Raw genomic sequence first — 21,307 nt, 5'->3', positions numbered from 1 at the left:
CGAGAGATAAGAATATGGTAGAGAGACAATATTCAGGGTTCAGATTTTTTTAAAATAAAGTTATTCTTTTCTTTCTTCTTTTTTTTATTTGCCTCCGAAGATAACTTTTTGTTCAGCAATGAAAGCAAAAAAAGATTAAAAATAAAGGAAAAGAAAAAGAAGAGGATATCATGCGCCGATGTTGTCTGTTGAGGTATAACGGTTGGAGACTTGAAACGCCTCGATGGAATCGAATCCATTCGGTTATACTTTAAAGTTTTATGACATGGAAAAAGGTCTGTATTGTTTTGGCGCCTAATGAAGATCGGTGGTGCACAACATTGGCAAATGCATATCCAATTTCTTTGGACCAAAAGAAAAGGACAAGGGTATTATTCATTTATCAATAAATCAGTATTTATTACATTATTTTACTATTAGCATATTGGTGTCATTTCCTATATTTACACAAAATTGGTCAATTAATCTAAAAATCGTAATTTCTGGATGAAAAAGACATACAAAATTTGTTATTGTTTAAATGGACGAGAATTGAAAAAATATATTTTTCATTTAACCATTCTGGAAAATCTGCCCAGGAAAATGTAAATAAACTAAATATTTTTGCCTCAAATACCCCCTTAAAATGATATAATTTGATATAATTTACACTGATTTTAATCACTAAATTTCAAAATTAAGTATCGTTTTCATGTATGATGTATCTGATGATATGGATAATTGCACCTGTACGCGAGAAACTGGAATTTGCCAAATTCCTCTAGTTTGATGAAGATTACAGTTTCGGACTTGAGACGAGGTCTGAGGTGGTGCCAGCTACCACTGGAATTGGATTTTCCATATCTAGCATTTGCATAGCAAGTGCTGGCGAACCTTCTGGTGGGAACAACAGATAAGTCTCTTACATGGCTGTCAAACCCAAGGAGAATCAGTCCTACAAACATCGCAGCTCTTCCAACAGCAATAGCATTCTTAAGCTCCGCCATGTCAACACCGGCTATTACATCAGGAGGTTTAATGGCGCCATACCTTGGTGGCTTGAGTTTAATGCCTAAACAGAAATCCGACGACAAGAGTACTGATGTGTGCACCTTCCTTGACCGGGAATCTAGAGAGCTATTGCCCGACCATCAACACATGATCTCTTCCTTTCTTCTTTTCACTTTGTTCTTCAAGTTAATTCCGTTGGACCTTCTTTTGCTTTCTATTTTTTATTTTCTGTTATTCTTCATAGCTGCAACCAACAACTAAAGGAACACAATCTTAATTGAAATCACAAAAGAGAAGATTTCTTATTTGGAAACATACTCCAAAGATGGGAGATATAATACATTAAAGTTTATGATTACCTTGCCTTAAACACACATCTCTGCTTTGATCCAAACTGATATTCTGCTACAGTTCATGTATTCAATTTACCCATGTCACCAACGGCAGAAGAGTTAAGGAAATCAGAGATTTAAATTTATGCAAAAACTATATAGCAAAGATTTTAAATGGGGATTTTAATAAAGTGCCACACTTCCAATATGCAGTTTCTGAAAATGCCACCGTTTTTTTCAGAGTTTATTAAATGCCATACTCTTGACTTTTTTCATCCCGTTTTTTTGAGATAACGGTTAACGGATGTTAGTCTCTGTTAGTGCATATGTGGCATTAAATAACCCGTCCAAAATTACATAGAAGCCCCTGAATCAGTTAACAGGGATTGAGTTAATCAGTTCACTGGGATTGAGTTAACCGGCTATAGAGTAGTGAGTTAACTCGCGACTCGGTGCACGTGAGAAAAACGTGCAAGATTTGCTAACGGTCGGAATACACGTGGGATCAATCTAAGAGAAAAAATCGACGATCCATATTTTACCTGGATTTATAACGGTCTTATTCATCATCTTGAAGCTATATATACTAATGAAGATCCCAAACTCTTCATTAGTCAATTTCTTCAGAAGTTCAACACATAAAAATGAGCCAAAAGGTTATAAACTCTCCAGGTAGTAACAGTTGCAGTAGTAGCAAGAGCAGCAACAGCAGCAAATTTAGACAGCAAACTACCCCAGATCTATGTCCAACATGTGAACAAGGAAGTCATGAGTCTAAGGTTTGTCCCTGGATGTACTCTAGATGCAAACATATACCTTGTAATGGTATAAGACAACTACTAAGATCCAGCACAAGAGAAACAGATGGAGAAATGTTCTTGAAGTGTTCAAATCCTACCTACACCTACTTTGAATGGTTTGATTCTGCCAGTCATCCACTCAAATCCAAGAATATAAAGCTACCCAAAGAGAATTGTTGTTGTGCTTGTGGAGAAGAGACCCACTGTTACAAAGAATGCCCACTGCATAAGCAAGAATGCTACAAAGAGCAATGCAAGTCAATAATGCAGCTGAGAAGATGCAAAAATGAACACAATAGAAACATTGCTTACCTGATCTGCACAGATTGTGAAGCATTTAGATGGGTATCAGACCACCTTTTCATTGCAGAAAAAAATAGGGTTATCCATTCAAGTTTCAATCTCAATGCCATATGTAAGGAACTTCAAAAGACTATTAACATGTAATTAGTTCTTAACTAATATCATTTCCATTCATAAAGTAAGATTATCCATCAAAATAAAACTGAATTCTGGTACATAAAAAAAACAGATCTAACACTATGATATCAGTGTCTAAAGCAAAAAAAAAAAAGATCTAACACAACAAGAAGCACACACACACTTCTACTTCTTCTTAGACTTGCTTTGCTTTCCCTTTGTGACAGGAATATGTTGACTAACAGATCCAATACCAGTAAAGTTCTGACTGAAATTCAGAACATCTTGTGTAGATCCATGGGTGCTAGGTTCTGCTGGTGCTCTTCCAAAGTTTTTAGGTCCTGTTGACTCACCAACAAATGAAGATGTACCTCTGGATTTGTTCACCTTTGCTTTGCCCCTTGCACTGCTACTTTCAGGATGATCTCTACTAGTGAAGGTGCAGTTTGCAGCATCATACTCGGTGCTTGGCATGAATCCAGTTGGGTTTTTACCAACATCACCACCAGCACAGGTTCTCTTATTATGACCAGCAGTAGATCCACACATTCCACATTTCCTTTTCTTCACCACAGTTTCAGGTTCATCATAGCTCCTCTTCCTCTTCTTTGATGGTCTTCCAGTTTTTCTTTGATAAGGAGGAGGCTTTAAGTTGATGTCCATGGATGCCTGCCAATTAAGATAAGAAGAAGAGAAAAGGAATGAGAAAGTTAAAGTAAAGAAATGAAACCCTAACCCTAAAAGAAATGAGAAAGTTAAAGTAGAGAAAAATAAGGATATAATAAAGTAGAGAAAAAAATAGAGAAAAATAAGGATATAATAAAGTAGAGAAAATATGAATGCATCACATTCAATAATATATTTAATGCTGAAAAAAGTACCTTATCTTCCCAGTTCCATTCACTTATGTCTTCTAGTGGATTTACAGCATCTGCATATATGGTCCTATAATATTCCACAGAGTAGTAAGGAGCACAATAACTGTTCAACCAATCAAACAAATGTGTCAGTTTACAGAAACAAAAGTAATAGAATATTACAACCCAAAAGTAATAGCATATTACAAAATTTCTTACTCTTTCCAGTTTGGCCTGAGCAGTTTCAATGCACATACAGCATGTTGACAAGGGAATCCCCTTAGCTGCCATTGCAAACAAGTGCATTGTTTGTCTACAATGTTCACTGTGAAAATTTTCTTGGTAGACACATTAGTTACCAAATAAACCTGTCCAACCACACTTCCTTCTGTATCAAACTTCCCAACCAAGTCAAGCATCTTATTTATCAACTTAACAGCAGCAGGGACCAAATCATTTTGATTCCACTTAGCAGATTCTTCCCTTCTCTTAAATAACAAACCCATTACTAACTGACCATACATCATGCCTAGTTGGATTATTGGTTTATCTCTCATATTAGAACTCATAGAATTAAATGATTCTGAGAAATTGTTATTCATATGCTCACAACAGCTAAGGGGATCAAAATAAGCCCTAGACCAAGTACTTGGATCTTCTTTCCTAAGATATTCACCAGCAGCCGGACTTTCTTTGCATATGTTGTCAAAGTGCTCCTACATTATAGTAACCTGAGTTATTATATAACCTACTAACTATGAATCAAAAAACATAGGGATATTTAAAAAAGAGAGGCACAAACCTGAAAATGCCTCACTTTGTAAGCTTTGCATGCATTCCACAATAAGTTGTGCAAGGTTGGTGCCTTGTGGTACTTCTTGAAGTTCTTGTACAAGTGCCTGAAGCAATATCTAACTCTTGCACCAGGGAAAACCTTTGGAACAGATTCCAACAACCCTTTTTGCCTATCAGAAATAAAGGTAATTCTGCCAGCATGATGTGCATTGATTGATGGAGCCAAATCCTTGAGGAACCCAGTCCAGCTCTCCTTGGTTTCACTCTTAGCCACCTTAATGCCTAAAGGCACCAGAGAATTCTGACCAGCCATTAGAACACCACCACGCTTGCCAGTTAGATGGCATGCATCTAAACCTATGACTCCCCTGCAAGCTTTCTGAAATCCTCTCATTGGTGCAGCAAATGAAATAGTCATGCTCATGAATGTCTTATCTGCACATTTAGTAACCAACCATTAAATAACTGAGCACCAATTACAAATAAATGAATCAACCATGAATGTCTTAACATAATGTATACCTCTTTTCCCATAAGTGTATTTAGCAACAGACCCTGGATTAGTATGAGCCACCATTGCACAAAAGATGGGTACATCCTTGTAGCTGTCTTCATAATTACCAAACAGATCTTCTAAAAGAAGATTTCTAGCCTTCCATGCACAAATATAAGGTATATTGATGTTATGAGTTACAAAAAAGTCTCTTGCAATGTGTTTAGGCTTTGGAATTAAGGCCCCAGCTGTCTGCTTTAACTTCTCATGTACCACATCTTTTACGAACTCAGGATCCGCGGATCTGTTAAAACTCTTTGGATCCGCAACACAAGTGTGTTCTAGATTAACCTTCCTAACAATAAAAGTAGGCTCATGCCTTTTTATGCTAGCATTTACAAACCAGTTACAGCCATACTCTTCCCTAAACCTACATCTCACTCTTAATCTTGTTTTGTCACTCTTATAGACCGTATACTGATAATTATGTTTTACACAGTAACCCCTAAGATGTTTCTTATAAGCACTCTTGTTATTAAAAGCATACTTTACCTCCATCTTAGTAGGATCAACAGGAGTCACCTCTTCTTCTACAGGGAATAATGGTTCTTCTTCTTCATCACTGTGCATATTGAACATTTCTTTCCACTTCTGGTAATCAAGCTTTGGTTTGGAATATTTATCATCATTTACTTCAGGACCATCATTATCCTTATCATTATTCTTGTCATCATTAGAAACTGCAATCAACATCAAAGTGTTAGTACATGTAAAAAATAAACAAAAAATTATAAACACTAAAGAGTCCATACCTTCTTCATTGTCTTCTTCACTACTGCTTGAATCACTGCTTTCATCTCCAACTTTGTATGTCTTGACAATATCTTCATAATCAATATCATTTTCTTCATCACTGTCAAAGATTGGTGGAGCATTTGGGTCTTCAATGGGGTGACATTCATCTACAGTAGTGTTCTCTAGCACCACATTGTCCTCATCATCACCATCACTATTGTCCCCTGCATCAGTCTTATCCCCTGTATCAGTCTTATCCCCTGCATCAGCCTTATCCCCTGTATCAGTCTTATCCCCTGCATCAGTGTTATCCACTGCAGCAGTGTTGTTTACTTCATCAACCCAGTAATCATGATTAAAGTTATAAACTGGTGTACTGCTAGAACCAACAACAGTGGCTTGACTTAGGCAAGAAAAACCCTGAGATTCCACTTCATTTAACAGATCCATGAACAACAACTTCCTAGATGCTCCTCCATTTGAGTTTTCATTCTTTGATTGAGCATGCAACCTTGGTGATCTCCTTGTAGGTGATATCTTTACTGACTTTTCCTTTGAAACTGGCTTCTTAGCAATCCTCTTAGGTGCCTTCTTAGGAGTCTCATCAATTGTTACTACTGGTTGTTCCATTGCAGCCTTAATGAAGTCATTATCATTCCTAAATTCGGAATTCATTACACTCATTTGTAAACATATGAAGCCTTTATCATCAGGTATAGCATGCTCCCAAAACTTAAACAAGTCTTCATTTGTAACCAAATACTCAGGCAGACATGGGTCTATGGTCCAATATAAATTTGGAATTTCTGTTTCATCAAGATGCAACTTAACACGCAATATCTTCTCAAATTCCTTAAGGTCAATTCTATCTCTATCCATGTGAGGGAATAGCAAATTAAGTTTACTATTCACAACAAACACACTGATATCTCTATATGGATAATATGTATGATCACTGTAAATGAACAAACAAAATAAAATTCATCAAATTCCACACTTCACACAGAAAACCCCTAAAATAAAATTCATCAATTCATCAAACACACGAAATTAGGGTTTTAAAAATTCCACACTTCACACAGAAAACTCCTAAAATAAAACTCATCAAACACACGAAATTAGGGTTTGAAATCGTACCATATCTGCTGCTTGTCCTTCCCCTTATTCTTCTTCATCTTCAGCTCCCCAACCCTTTACTCAGACACTAAACCTAAGCAAAATCCCGCTGAAAACTGACCCAAACCCTAATTTCTTCCACTAGAGAACAGAGCGGACATAGAGCAAGAGAAAAAAAGTACAAGAAAGAGAAACAGAAACCTAAAAGAAAACCCCTAATTCAACTCATAAAAACGAAATTAGGGTTTGCAATCATACCATATCTGCTGCTTGTCCTTCCCCTTCTTTTTCTGAATCTCGATCGCTCCCCAACCCTTTACTCAGACACTAAACCTAAGCAAAATCCCGCTGAAAACTGACCCAAACCCTAATTTCTTCCACTAGAGAACAGAGCGGACAGAGAGAATGAGCAAACCCTAGAAGAAAAATGAAACGATACAAAGTTGCAAACTGTTTTCAATCCCACGAAGGATAAAATAGTCATTTAGCCTGTGCTACGTGTAATAATCTCGTGCTCGACATCTTGAGCCGTCCACATAAGACACGTGTAAGTAATCTGGACAAAGTCAAAAAAGTTTGACCAATCATGTGGGTCCAAGACGTTAGTGCTAACGGTTGTGGCATTAAATAAACTCTGAAAAAAACGGTGGCAGTTTCTTGAATCGGGATTTGCAAGTGTGGCAATTTGTTAAAATTCCCATTTTAAATTTATGGATGAAATCAGTTTCATCCATTAATAGTACAAGATATAATCAGTTGTATCCGATAGAAACGCAAGATGGAACCAGTTTCATCCTTTTTTTTGAATTTAGATGAAACAATTTTAACTCAATCCAAAACTGGATGATACCAGTTTCATCCTTGTTTAAATTAAGATGAAACAATTTTAGCCCAGTCCAAAACAGGATGATACCAATTTCATCCAAGTATAAGCGTGGATGAAACTAAAATAATTTCAAAACAGATTATACGATTACTGCATTACCTTTATGACAATCATAAACAACATATCCAGATCAATAATTGATTTTTATTTGTTACTTACAATGAGAGTAGGGCAAAACATGAATGAAAATAATTTCCAAACACGCCACAAACAAGTTTTACCATCAACAAATTTTTTTGCCAGGGTGAACCTGGTTTCATCCTTCATATTCTTAAAAGAAAATAAGATTTTTGGCCAGGGTGAAACTGGTTTCATTCTGAAGAAGAAAAAAACAACATATTTTTGGCCAGGGTTAAACTGGTTTCATTCTTCATATTCTGAAAAAAAAACAACAACAAATTTTTGGTCAGGGTGAAACTAGTTTCATTCTTCATATTCCGAAGAAAAAACATATCCAACCTGCACAGACTCTAACGAAAATAATTTTGGATTGGATGAAACCAGTTTTATCTTCTACTTTCTGCATTTCTTACAAAGACCTGCTGAGCATGACTTCGATAATGGAGAATTAGCTTTTGCCAAAACCAATTTCATCCAAAGTTAAATGAAAATAAAATCAACCAATTCAAGAAGTTAATCAGCAGTTCCGAAAATAAAATAAAATCAAAACAAAGTTATGGTCTTGAAACTTACAAGTTCAAGGAGACATTTTGTTGAATTGATTGATTCGAACCCTAATTAGGCTAGAAATCTTTCATGGTTGTGTTGGTGTTGGTGTTTGCAGTCGGTTGAGAAACCAATTTCAACTATGATATTATTGTTCATGGTGTTTGCGGTCGGTGGAGAAACCAATTTCAACTATGATTTTTGTTTACTGTCGGCGATGGTGGTGGTGGTGGTTGTAGTTACAGTTGATGATGGTTGTTGCGGTTATGGTTGATGTTGCCGCTAGTGGTGGTTATTGATGTGGAGGAATTAAAGATCGAGATGGCGGAGAACAAAAGATGTCGAAATGGTACTGGTGGTGTCGGATTTGGAGATGGAGGAGAAAGGAGAATATTATTGTCGATGGTTTCTTTGTGGACGATATAAAGAGTAATCAGACCAGGGTACAATGGTTAGTTTCATGTTTAATTATTTTTCGTCCATTTAAGCCAGACCAAAACTTATTTGTTTTTTTCAACCAGAAGTTGAAGGTTTCTGGGCAAATGACCCAATTTCTCTGATATTTACCCTATAAAAATATAATGAATTTCGAACATTTTTTTCAATTATATATCCTAGTGTAGATATTGAAGTTGTCGAATAACCTACAAAGGAAGAAGTTATCCAATCAGTAACATATGATTAGTTTATTTTGTCTTGACAAGGAGCGAGTTTTTCGAAATACAAAGTGAAGTCCGTAAAGGTGTTTTAGTAGAGGCTACAATTGATAGAAAATATAAGTGACTTTATAATGTCCTGCAAATATAAGTGTACAAGTGATGGAGTCTTAGGAGAAATATATGATTTACGTGTACTAAAATTCTTAAGCTAACAAACAAGTTCGTCACTTCTAATTTCGTGATAGAAAAGATTGATGTATAAACGGTTGGGAACGAATACAACTTATTAATCAGTCTTGGCGCTCATTCTTATTTGTTTCATGACAACTCCAATCATTTAAAATGTCATTTTGAAAATAGGTGGGGACACAGTCATGACTCAAGAAAGCCATTTGACGGGAATAGTGATGTAGGCGAGTACGCGATAGCTTATTAGGAGGCAAAAAACCTGACTATCATTGTGGATGTCGATTTTAACGTGAAATGGCTCAATAAAGACGAGGCGATGGTCCACTCAATTAAGCTTAATTCCTTTGTCTAAGGTTTATAAGATTCGTTTTTGCCGTTTTAGGAAATCACATTTTTCTAATGAATCTTTCTTCCATAATATATTTGAATCGTCATTGTGATATAAAGTTTTATTTTATAAGTACTTTCATTTTCAGAAAAATCTCAGATTTGTTAAAAGTAGTAAATTTCGAGTTTGAGTTGGTTTTTCGAAATACAAAGTGAAGTCCGTAAAGGTGTTTTAGTAGAGGCTACAATTGATAGAAAATATAAGTGACTTTATAATGTCCTGCAAATATAAGTGTACAAGTGATGGAGTTAGGAGAAATATATGGTTTACTGTACTAAAATTCTTAAGCTAACAAACAAGTTCGTCACTTCTAATTTCGTGATAGAAAAGATTGATGTATAAACGGTTGGGAACGAACACAACTTATTAATCAGTCTTGGAGCTCATTCTTATTTGTTTCATGACAACTCCAATCATTTGAAATGTCATTTTGAAAATAGGTGGGGACACAGTCATGACTCAAGGAAGCCATTTGACGGGAATAGTGATGCAGGCGAGTACGCGATAGCTTATTAGGAGGCAAAAAACCTGACTATCATTGTGGATGTCGATTTTAACATGAAATGGCTCAATAAAGACGAGGCGATGGTCCACTCAATTAAGCTTAATTCCTTTGTCTAAGGTTTCTAAGATTCGTTTTTGCCGTTTTAGGAAATCACATTTTTTTAATGAATCTTTCTTCCAGAATATATTTGAATCGTCATTGTGATATAAAGTTTTATTTTATAAGTACTTTCATTTTCAGAAAAATCTCAGATTTGTCAAAAGTAGTAAATTTCGAGTTTGAGTTGGTTTTTCGAAATACAAAGTGAAGTCTGTAAAGGTGTTTTAGTAGAGGCTACAATTGATAGAAATTATAAGTGACTTTATAATGTCCTGCAAATATAAGTGTACAAGTGATGGAGTCTTAGGAGAAATATATGGTTTACGGGTACTAAAATTCTTAAGCTAACAAACAAGTTCGTCACTTCTAATTTCGTGATAGAAAAGATTGATGTATAAACGGTTGGGAACGAACACAACTTATTAATCAGTCTTGGCGCTCATTCTTATTTGTTTCATGATAACTCCAATCATTTAAAATGTCATTTTGAAAATAGGTGGGGACACAGTCATGACTCGAGGAAGCCATTTGACGGGAATAGTGATGCAGGCGAGTACGCGATATCTTATTAGGAGGCAAAAAACCTGACTATCATTGTGGATGTCGATTTTAACGTGAAATGGCTCAATAAAGACGAGGAGATGGTCCACTCAAATAAGCCTAATTCGTTTGTCTAAGGTTTCTAAGATTCGTTTTTGCCGTTTTAGGAAATTACATTTTTTTTAATGAATCTTTCTTCCAGAATATATTTGAATCGTCATTGTGATATAAAGTTTTATTTTATAAGTACTTTCATTTTCAGAAAAATCTCAGATTTGTCAAAAGTAGTAAATTTCGAGTTTGAGTTGGTTTTCAGTTGTTTTAATCTTCTCTTATAAGACAAGTTATGGTTTTTTCCCTAGTCTATTTCAGAGTCTTTTAGTGGTTGTTCCAGACAATTAATTTTGGATTAAAAAAATTTATTTTATTAAAATTTCTCAAGTTTAACTCTGATTTAGATTTGTGGTCGGGAAACCGATGTCTAAATAATTATCTACGTTCATGGTCTTTATGCCTACGAATAATTCGAGGTCTGAACAAATTACCTTTGTTCTTTCTTTACAATTATATATGATGCATCAAATAGCTTTGCATAAGGAAAAAACTAGGCAGATTAGAATTTCTCTTTCTGGTCCAAGTGAACAAAGTGGCTAAATTGGGTTGGAGATTCCTGACCTAGCTAAATAACCTTTGTCCATATATTAAAAGCTAAGTATTTGCAAAACAAACTCATGCATTTCAGGAACTTCAAGTTTAACATGATATTTCTAGATTTTGAAAAGTTATGGTTGTTGTAAAAAAAATGAATTAGTAAAAAGATATTTATAGTATGCGAGGTATAAACATTAATATTTTGAAGGACCTTAGGTCCTTACAATATCTTTTTTAACGAAATCAATAGGCAATTTGTTCGAGGCAGATTCGTTAAAGTCTTCACTTCAGCTGAAGCAACTCTTAGACCTGTAAAAGACGTCGTCTAGGGAAATGTAGTGCATAAGGTCTTGAGAGAACTAAGTGACATAGGGAGGTAACTGAAGTTGAATTCCTAAGAAGGTTGATTCGGTCTCAACTACAGTCAAATCCGAATCCTGATAGTAGGCTAGTGTTTACAGCAGCATAATATAGTGGATTGTTCAAACTGGAAGAAGTCTCAGTGTTTTTCAGCATGTGCAACTTTATTCGTTAACATAATTTTTGGTGTTTTGACGTTTAATTATTGTCCCCATTATATTGTTTATATTTATGATTGAAATATCACAAGTAATACGTTAATCAACCTAGATAGTTTTTAGCTTACTTGTAAACAACCTGTAAGATTTATACTTATGCATTCACATCTAGAAATAAATATTGCAAGACTTGTTTTTGTTGGAACTCGGTTCGTATAAGGATCATATACATACTAGGTTGAACTTGTGTTTACAATCAGGTACAAGGATCTTATTCTGAAAAATCTTATATGTGACGGACCAAAATATTATGCCTAGCGCGCCAGGGAACGCAGCGCATAACTCCCCGATGCGCCACTCTGATGATAGTAATCGGTCCTTAAGATTTCACTTCACGCCATCCAAAATCACGTCCATTTGCCTTTGCAAGCATTTATGGCAAGCATGATGCAGCTAAACTTAGCTTTCGCACCATTCCAATTTATTGTTTTCTTGCAAAGAGTTTAAATCCATAAAGGTTGATGTTGATGCCTTGCATGCATCGCTGGATGTCGATTTTTGTCCAGATGTAGTGCATACCTTGATCTCGCACATAGGCCATTACAGGCTTATTTCTGCTTACCTCAGTTGGGCATCGAGCTGGAAGTGTGCACTGATCTTGTTCGTACCAAGGGTGCATCAGTCAGGCTCATGTTTTACTATCCTTGCATCATCTTTGTGATGCGAATTGCTTATGCAAAATCACCTAACTTGCATACAGATAAAACTTAATTTCTTGGTACGTTGAACGCCTTGATATAAAGTATGAGCATCCAATGAATGAAATACAACTTACCTCATCAAGTATGGAAATAATCATCCCTTGTATCTCCCTGCCGAGCTAGACAATATGAGTTACCATGGTGTCACAATCATCTCGCAATTAGATGATATGAGAGACAACGTGCTCGACCATCAATACTGCAACTCATTGCAGCTGCCTACGTACTCTCCTTCGTACCTTGAAGATATCAAGCACTGACCGTAGTCATCTACGTCAGGACAAGCAACTAAAACCAACTCGTAATGCAAGGCCAAAGCCAGGCAATAGGCCTAGTCCATATAGACCAAAAGTTCATTTGCAAATGATGCGCAAGAATGTGTATCATTGTCCACTCCATTGGAAAAGCATCAAGGCAATGCATTGCTTAGTTCGTAACATGGCATGGTGATGCCTAGGCATCATATGCCGTCTAAGTTATGAAGCTTACTTGTTCATAATCTACATATATACATTTACCCAAGTACCCTATATATGTCTTATTTATATTTAGAAAACTAGAAGTTAGGGACTACTTTGACATTCACGAAGTGACAATTTTACTATTCATGATCGTTGTCAAGGCCAAATATCGTGAAGTGCCAAGATGGCTGTATTTCGGTTTCTGACCCGCAAGCCTACTTGAATGTTCTGCCATGTTGGCACTACATTACCTCGTCCATTCTGCTCTAGCTTGATGCACCATAGTGGTGAGATATTGGTTGTTGCCAATATAGTTTACGTGATGCGCCATGGTGGCGCTACATTTCTCTGGGCCAGCCATCCTACTGGCGTGATGCACCATTATGGTGCGACGTTGACCTTTGGAAATATAGCCTACAAAATGCACCATAGTGGTGCATCATTGGCCTTATTCTAATGTTACTATTAATACGCAACGTAAGACAATGATACATCTTTGAGCATGAGCCATGCCAAAACTACAGGTGTTAGTATACATATTGGTTGTCAATGGATTTTCCATTTGTACATACAAGTTCACGAACGAAAAAGTTAGTGATGTACTTGGCACCTCTTCTTTTCACTTTTGACATAAAGAAAGCACGGTTGAAAAGGGAAAAGAACTCAAGTGATGATCAAACTAAGGAGAGAAGTGGTATATGCTAAGAAATACAAATCAATTGCCAAAATCCTAAAGTTCAAGTGCCAAAATTAAGACCTCAGCCAAATAACCTCTTGATTGCTGAAAAACAGTGTTGTGCAAAAAGTGATGCTGAAAAGTATTTCCAAAGACAGAGGTTGATGAGGGTGGGGGGAGGGGTGGTATAACATCTGTATTTTTCGCATAACGCATACTATAGAATGTGTCATTACTCGAGATCAAGCAACATCTCAGGCATGTGTTGCGTGCTGGTCCGTGTCGTTCACGCAACAAATTAGTTTAAATATTTCCCACTAATACTAACAAGTAGTATTACAGAAGAAGTAAGGATCCCACGAAGAGTTGTCTAATTGTTATATGTTGTTGACTTCTTATCTAACCAAACGTGGTTATAGAATTTCTAAACTATATAATACTAATAAAATAAAACAAAGTAAATGAAGATTGAGATCAAGGGAAGAGTATACCGGTTAGAGGTTTCATCTTCCATCACCAAACATGCCCATCAATCAATTCGAGTTAACATTCAATTCTTCTCATACCAGTAACCCTAAAGCGTCCTATCGCGGGCTTATTCCGGCAAAACTCCTTCTATCATCAAAGGCCCAAGATCCACTATTTGAATTCTTCTCAATGAATAACTCGACACAAGAGCCGCTCAAGTTTAACCCAATGAAAGCAATAGTTTTCGTGAGTTGAGGTTATTCAAAGCAATCCGGCGCAAGAGCCATACAGATTTAACTTAGGTTAAGCTTCTGTACATAATCGCATGGAAACATCCCTTCGTTAACAACTATGTATATTACTTGTGAAATAGAGTTCTTCGACAATTCCGGATCTCAAAAATCTAGTCTAGCTTTAGATATCAATATATGTTCATCTAATTTGTAACTCAAAAGAACAAGTCTTCAATCGTATATGACGGTATAAATAGTATAACATAAGCAATAAAAGAGATCATTTACATTAAAACTAACCATCCAGAATGATTTACATTGTTTAGGATTTCTAACTGCATCTCCAACCAATATAACAAAGTTACCTAGTCATGGGTTTACTAAAACTCATGAAAAATATACAAGAATAAGATTGGTTTATCATAAGGGGACCCTAGGTTTGTGATGAAGAAGAGAACTATAAGAGGTAGAGATTTAATTCTCCCGAGATGTTAAAGTCCTTTGTTTGAGCCTTGGATGTCTTCTTTGATAGTCTTCAATATTTGGACCCCAAGTAGCACCTCTTCTTAGAATTTAGAATCCCATTATACCCAAATTTCCTTGTTGCAGAAGTCAAAATACGTCAAAGCATATCCGTTAGATTTACCATAGTTGACGTGGTCGAAATCCAATGAGCCGTGCCGATTCTAGGGTCAAAATACTCTAAATCTCTTCCACAGAACTTGCTCCAGTCGGTATGGTCGATTTTCAATGAGAAATTCCGAATATAAGGGTCAAAAATATGACTTCTCTGCCTGAATTAGTGTTACAATCCGCACTGTTAATAGCAATGCCGATTCTTGTGCTATAGATCGTCGTTTTTCTCCTTGAATATTTTCCCGTACTTCTTCGTCCGAACCCGAAAATGACTTCATTCTGCTGGTCTAGCGTAGATATAATATGCGCACTTCTCCGAGCGTCGACATAGTGAGTACTTCAGATTATGAGCATAACGTATTAGGCGCAGATTGAAGCAACATCTTCTGGTCTAGCGTAGATATAATATGCGCCTAACCAACTACCTTAACCAGAAACCAGAAGCCCTTTTGTCCAGGAACAAGTCCCGGGTAGGGCTAGAGACTATCTCGCGAAGAATCGTCTCGTAAAAGTGTGGCAAAAGTTTTTACGCCGGCTTGCCTGCCTAAACACAACCCACCGAAAGATAAGACAACCATCCACCTTAACCATCAGGCACAAATATAATGTGCGCCTGATCACCGAACGCAAGTACAATGTGTACATGACTAAATTTATTCTTTTTCGTGCTGCCCTTCACGCCTAAAAATACCAACTTACTTTAGGATTTAGTACAATGTTTGATCTTTTCATGACTGTGAACGCTCTTACTTATCAAAGGCCTAAACGATGACTATACTCATGGGTGATTTTCAAGAAAATCATCCACTCCTTGGTACTAGCCTTTGTAAGAGCAAGTCCTATGAGTAGTGTCATTCTTTCATTTGAAGGAGTGAACTACCATTTTGCTCTAATTAGAAGCTGTTATGGGTAGTTTTTACCTATTTCCACCCCAACACGTTCATACGCTCGTTCACACGAACGAGTGGTCGGTAGTGTACACTAGACGGGGGACTGTCCCCCGTCTATAATGCTTTTCACTATCTCACGGAGGACTGTCCCCCGTGAATGCTTGAAAATCAGTTTTTTAAAACAAATTTTTCCCTCCAACCATTATTTTACTACTAAATTTAAAAAAAAAAAAAAAACTAAACGAGAGATGATTACCTGTACAGTGTCCTCTTTCAATTTTGACCATAGTAGCTTCATCCTTTCTATTGGACGAGTACTCTTTCATACGAAAGAGATAGACTTCATTTGAGGACTACCCATAAGATTGGCTCCGAAGATTATCAAGAAATACAAACACAATAGTCAAGTCAAACAAAAACACCCTCCCAAATTCTTATTTAAACTATGAAGCATTGAAGTTATCACTACAAAATAAGTAGCTTGTAGGGACAGGCTTTTTTTTCAAAACCGTCCCTAAAGAGGATTATTTGGGACGTTCATGGAGTAATCGTCCCTATTAGTGATCAAATTTTTAAATTAAGGAAACAATATGACCGTCCCTAAAAGAAATGACGACCAAATAGTATTAGTGACGGTGGAACAGGAGACGGTCAGAAAAACGTCACTAATATCTTCTTGGGACGGATTTGGGCTTCTTGGGACGCTTTTTAGCCGTCCCAAGAAACCTTTTGTTTTGTAGTGTATGTGGTTCTTTACTTCCTAATTCCGTTTTTTCTTTAATTTGTGCGCCTTCTTTTTCTTTCACAATAAAACAAGTATGGGCAAATTAAGAAATTGACCAGCTTCCGAGCATACAATTAATAAACCGGCCAGAATTTCAAATTCTTTTATAAAATGGCCTTTCCGTTAGATTTTCCAACCGGATCCACCAAAATGGTCAACCATTTTGATTTAGTCAACTATCCCCATCAAAATTACCACCATATCCTAAGTAACCCTAGATATCTCTTTACTGTGTCCACCCTATTTTCGTTTCAGAAAAAAAATCTCAAGCAGAGGAGAGCGAGAGCTGTAGTATGTAGAAGGAGACGTAGTTGGTGAGCAGTTAGAAGATTTTTAAAGTTTTAAGAAATTAAGAGGAGAAGATCAATAGTACTATGTTTAGAAGATGTTTGAAGTTTTGGGAAGATATCAGAAATCAAAGGAGGAGAGCTGCAGAAAGTTCTTCCATCTTCTTCTTCAATTGAGTGGTTTTGATTTCTGATATAGGTTGGAAGTTTGGATTGTTTTGGAGTTTCTAATATTGTGAGAATTGAACGATCTACCACCAGCAGAACTTCTTTGTCTCAATTGTTTTTAATCTCTTGTAAGTTGGTAGTTATATATTTTTTTTGACGATTTTGATGATTCATTAATTGATTCAATTTGAGACAATGGGTTTGTGTTGATTCATCTTATGCATGTTTGTTTGAATTTAATTTCATGAATTAGGATTTTTGAATGTTAAATTGGGGATCCTCTCTTAATTAGGGTTCTTGAGAAATTTAGGGGTTTTATCATATATGAATTTCTTTTTACTAATTCAAGATGCGGATAGTTGTGTTTTTAATGAATTGATGATTCGAAATTTGCAATGATAAATTGACAGAGAGAGAATATCATAGCTTGATCAATTTTGGCAGAGAAAAGACAGGGAGAAGTGAATAAATTTCTCTGTCTTAGGTGATTGATGGATGATTTAGAGTTTATGTGGTAGGACTTTTGGTGATGTGTTAAGACTTAAGAGCTTTGGTTGATTAGGGTTCTTGATAATGATTCAATTTGGGGAAGAACACGTTACAGGAAGAAGAACATGAATCGCTCATGGTTTAACTAGGTAGTAACCTAGCTAGTCTCTTGGTACCGTTTAACTAGGTTCGACCGAGTTAGTTCAAAAGAGGGGTTAACATGTCTTTTCTTAAGTAGAATAACGGACACATACACGGTTAACTGCAGTTACCCGTTTTTTTAAAAAAACGGGATGAAATTGTCAATATCGGCCACTTTATAAAAAGATTTGAAATAACGGCCAGTTTCTTAAATATAGTACAAAAACATGGTCACTTTAGTAAAAAGCCCAACAAGTATTTGACTAGAGACAATGATACTCCTTTCATGCTTCAATTAAAAAATTGATACCGTGATTCTCGGCTCCATGATTTTGTAAGCAATTCTTCTCCTTTATAAATTAAATTCAATTATTATTTATCAATTCTTGAAGACTTTATTACAATTATTATTTTTTTAATCTTGCAACTAACAAAGTTAGTTATACCTAAAAGAAAAAGTAGTAGTTATTGTCTTCATTGCAAAAATTAAAACAAGAAAAAACCTACGGTTTTAGAGATATTTGGTGCGGAACAGATGAAACCAAATGTTACCCCATGCAGTTTTTCAGCCTTTTCTTTTAAGAAAAAAAAAAATCCCCATTTTGGAAATTTATTTTATTTTCTTGAGAAGATCAGCATTTAATAACTTCTTTCAAATGTAAGGTAAAATGTTTTATTTAATTTAGAGGGTCAACACCCATGTGGTATTGGCATTACTGTCTGCAGCATTAGAACTAGTGTTTTGTACCTAACATAGATTGAATATACTGAGCCCAGTGGTCCTGGCAGTGGATATAGTACAATTAAGTTTTATGTTGAAGAAAATGTGAGCCAATATTAATTTCCAAGGAAACTTCCTTTCACATTTTCTGAATTTTCATGCCTCACAAAAAAAAAAAAAGAAAAAAAAAATCGAAATTTTCATCTCCAATGGCATGGCTAAACGGATCGGACGACACAGATACGATTAGTATCGGCAGATATAAACTGATACTCAGAAATACAGATAAAATAAGGATCTTGGATCAGTATCAACAGTTACAGATACGATAGAGCAGATTACCGCTTAATTTGTGGTTTTTCGAGTCATTGGATTTATTCTTTTTGCAAATTGATATTATATCCACTAGACATGATAATTTTATGGTTTTACTTTTGGTCTTTATGTTTCTTTAGAATCAAATTTTAACAGAAAACTGACTGGAATCAGTGCTAAAGTCGCATTGAAAAAAGATTGCTTAATCAAAAGTTTTGCCTGCCATATTAGAGAATAATACTTACTTTAATTACCGGTTCTGGTTCAAAATATGTGGAAAAGACATTTATACCCCTCTCAAGAAATAGAAAAAACCCCTTCCCAAACAGGTTTTTTCCTCCTCAAAACCACGCGGTTTCAGAAAATCCAAACCCACAAAACCACTGTTGATAAAAATCCATGAGTGTCCTTTGTTTTACACTATTTTGAAACCACTTGGGGGGTATTTGGTCCCAACAGCTCAACTTAAGTCAGTTGTAGCCTTTTTCTTTTTTGACATCACTCTACAGACCCTCACTCTTCCCACACAAACTCTATTTATTCCCCCCACCCCATCCCCTCATTTCCACCACAAATCCACACTCCTTCACTCCACAGTCCAGTCTTCTCTCCTCTCTCCTCCCTTTTCTTCCTTTGTTTCAACTTTCAAGGTTATCATCTCTATCCATCTCTAGCATTCAACGGTGCAGGAAAAATGGCCGCCTCTCTTGGTTTGTTAGTGATGATGGGTTTACTCTCGATGGCTTCCACTGTTTATGGGTATGGTGGTGGATGGTCTAGTGCTCATGCTACCTTTTATGGTGGTGGTGATGCATCTGGAACAATGGGTATGTCTAAAATCTCCCAAAACATAATCCTTTGTAGAAATTTTTTGATTTTTTTTTCTTTGTTTTCAAAAACCCTTTCTTGTTAGACCCATTTTTGACAATTTTGTGGTTGCTGCTGCCTTTTTCAGGTGGTGCTTGTGGTTATGGGAATCTTTACAGCCAAGGTTATGGAACAAACACAGCAGCTCTAAGTACAGCAATGTTCAACAATGGTTTATCATGTGGATCTTGTTATGAAATCAAGTGTGTGAATGACCGGAAATGGTGTCTGCCTGGTTCCATTGTGGTCACAGCTACTAATTTCTGCCCACCAAATAATGCTCTTCCTAACAATGCTGGAGGCTGGTGCAACCCTCCTCAACACCATTTTGATCTTTCTCAGCCTGTTTACCAACACATTGCTCAGTACCGGGCCGGAATTGTTCCTGTTGCTTACAGAAGGTATGATGCAATTTTCCACTTTACCCTTCTACTCCATGTGAGTCTAGGTGCATCTCTTTGAGGATCTTTTTTCTGTTTTACTTTTTTTCTGTGAACCCTGAACCAATCAAAACCTTAGCCCCCCACTATGTAGTCCCCTTTTCACTTTTCTTGTGGCCTTGGTGGTGGTTAGACCATAATGAAAGACAAGTGAAAAATGCCTTTTTTTCATAATTATTTGTCCATTTTGCCTCTTTTTCACTTTTCTTAATTCTCAAGGCTAAAAATCTTGTTTGTTGTTTTTTGGATTTTGAAGGGTGTCATGCAGGAAGAGAGGAGGAATTAGGTTCACAATCAATGGGCATTCTTACTTCAATTTGGTTTTGATAACAAATGTTGGTGGAGCTGGTGATGTTCATGCTGCATTCATCAAAGGTTCGAGGACTGGTTGGCAAGCAATGTCAAGAAACTGGGGTCAAAACTGGCAAAGCAATTCTTACCTCAATGGACAGAGTCTTTCATTCAAGGTCATTACAAGTGATGGTAGAACTCTTACTTCTTACAATGTTGCCCCTTCCGGTTGGTCTTTTGGTCAGACTTACAGTGGTGCTCAATTCCGCTGAAAAGCCTAAAAAAAAACTCTATTTTGCAGTTGGTGGGAGTGATGATATATAGTACTAGTTTTTATAGTAGTAACAGTAAATATGAGGATGAGTTGGGGGGGTCAACTTGAAAAAAGGGCTTATTTTAAAATGGTCCTTTTTATTGTCATTGTGGGTTTTTCTTTATTATCTCTTTTTTTGGGAAGGTCCTTTGATTAGTTTTCATTTGAAGGACCTCTTTTTAACTATTTTATTATATGGGTCAGTACTCAGTAGTATTAAATTCTAGTAGGGATTTCTGTTATCATAATTATGGCAGAATGTTGGCAGTGGTGGACTTTTACCACCCGCGCTTACTTTGTTTATGTCTTTTGTTTGGGGTCAAAAATGAGAATATGAAACGAACCTAATATGTTCTACATTTTGTTCTATGCATAAGGTTGTGTTGAATCGGAGTGTAATTGTAAAATTTTCGGTTGCACTATTAATGAGAATTAAATTTATATATTATCAGTTGTCTGGAATTTTTACCATGTGCAGCTACAGCCACAGGTCCTGTATTAGATTTCAAATCTGGGACTAGGCCCTTGGGACTGACATTATATAGCGCGCTTGATGTGAGTGTTGATAATAAATTTGGAATGTAATTGGCTAGCTTATAGGCATAGCGCATTCCTAAAAAGTACACGGCCATAACCAAGCTGGCTGGTCTATGTTGCTTTTGTAAGA

General features: G+C 36.3%; 3 protein-coding genes and 1 long non-coding RNA gene across 4 annotated transcripts; 1 reads left to right on the top strand and 3 right to left on the bottom strand.

Moving 5' to 3' along the window:
• Positions 1-531: 531 nt before the first annotated feature.
• LOC113334226 lies at positions 532-1,476 on the bottom strand. The gene is made up of 2 exons (XR_003352661.1): positions 1,350-1,476; positions 532-1,247 (listed from the first exon to the last, which is right to left on the bottom strand). It is a non-coding gene; the product is annotated as an uncharacterized LOC113334226 (long non-coding RNA).
• A 1,252-nt stretch (positions 1,477-2,728) lies between these two features.
• LOC113334047 lies at positions 2,729-3,995 on the bottom strand. Its single transcript, XM_026580395.1, has 3 exons — positions 3,619-3,995; positions 3,424-3,523; positions 2,729-3,211 (listed from the first exon to the last, which is right to left on the bottom strand). Exons 1-3 carry the CDS (start codon positions 3,966-3,968, stop codon positions 2,729-2,731), a joined length of 933 nt encoding a protein of 310 aa, XP_026436180.1. The 5' UTR covers positions 3,969-3,995.
• A 459-nt stretch (positions 3,996-4,454) lies between these two features.
• Positions 4,455-5,711, bottom strand: LOC113334046. The gene is made up of 4 exons (XM_026580394.1): positions 5,500-5,711; positions 4,717-5,427; positions 4,501-4,629; positions 4,455-4,459 (listed from the first exon to the last, which is right to left on the bottom strand). The coding sequence occupies exons 2-4, from the start codon at positions 5,324-5,326 to the stop codon at positions 4,455-4,457; spliced, it is 744 nt and encodes a 247-aa protein (XP_026436179.1). The 5' UTR covers positions 5,327-5,427; positions 5,500-5,711.
• Positions 5,712-19,260: 13,549 nt separating this feature from the next.
• LOC113333895 (expansin-A10-like) lies at positions 19,261-21,088 on the top strand. Its single transcript, XM_026580261.1, has 3 exons — positions 19,261-19,556; positions 19,685-19,997; positions 20,293-21,088. Exons 1-3 carry the CDS (start codon positions 19,424-19,426, stop codon positions 20,597-20,599), a joined length of 753 nt encoding a protein of 250 aa, XP_026436046.1. The 5' UTR covers positions 19,261-19,423; the 3' UTR covers positions 20,600-21,088.
• Positions 21,089-21,307: the final 219 nt, after the last annotated feature.

The sequence above is a fragment of the Papaver somniferum genome, unplaced genomic scaffold (assembly GCF_003573695.1).
Source record: "Papaver somniferum cultivar HN1 unplaced genomic scaffold, ASM357369v1 unplaced-scaffold_135, whole genome shotgun sequence".
NCBI lineage: Eukaryota > Viridiplantae > Streptophyta > Magnoliopsida > Ranunculales > Papaveraceae > Papaver > Papaver somniferum.
The sequence above is the reverse complement of the archived record's forward strand: the minus strand, read 5'-3'. Positions and strand labels throughout refer to the sequence as shown.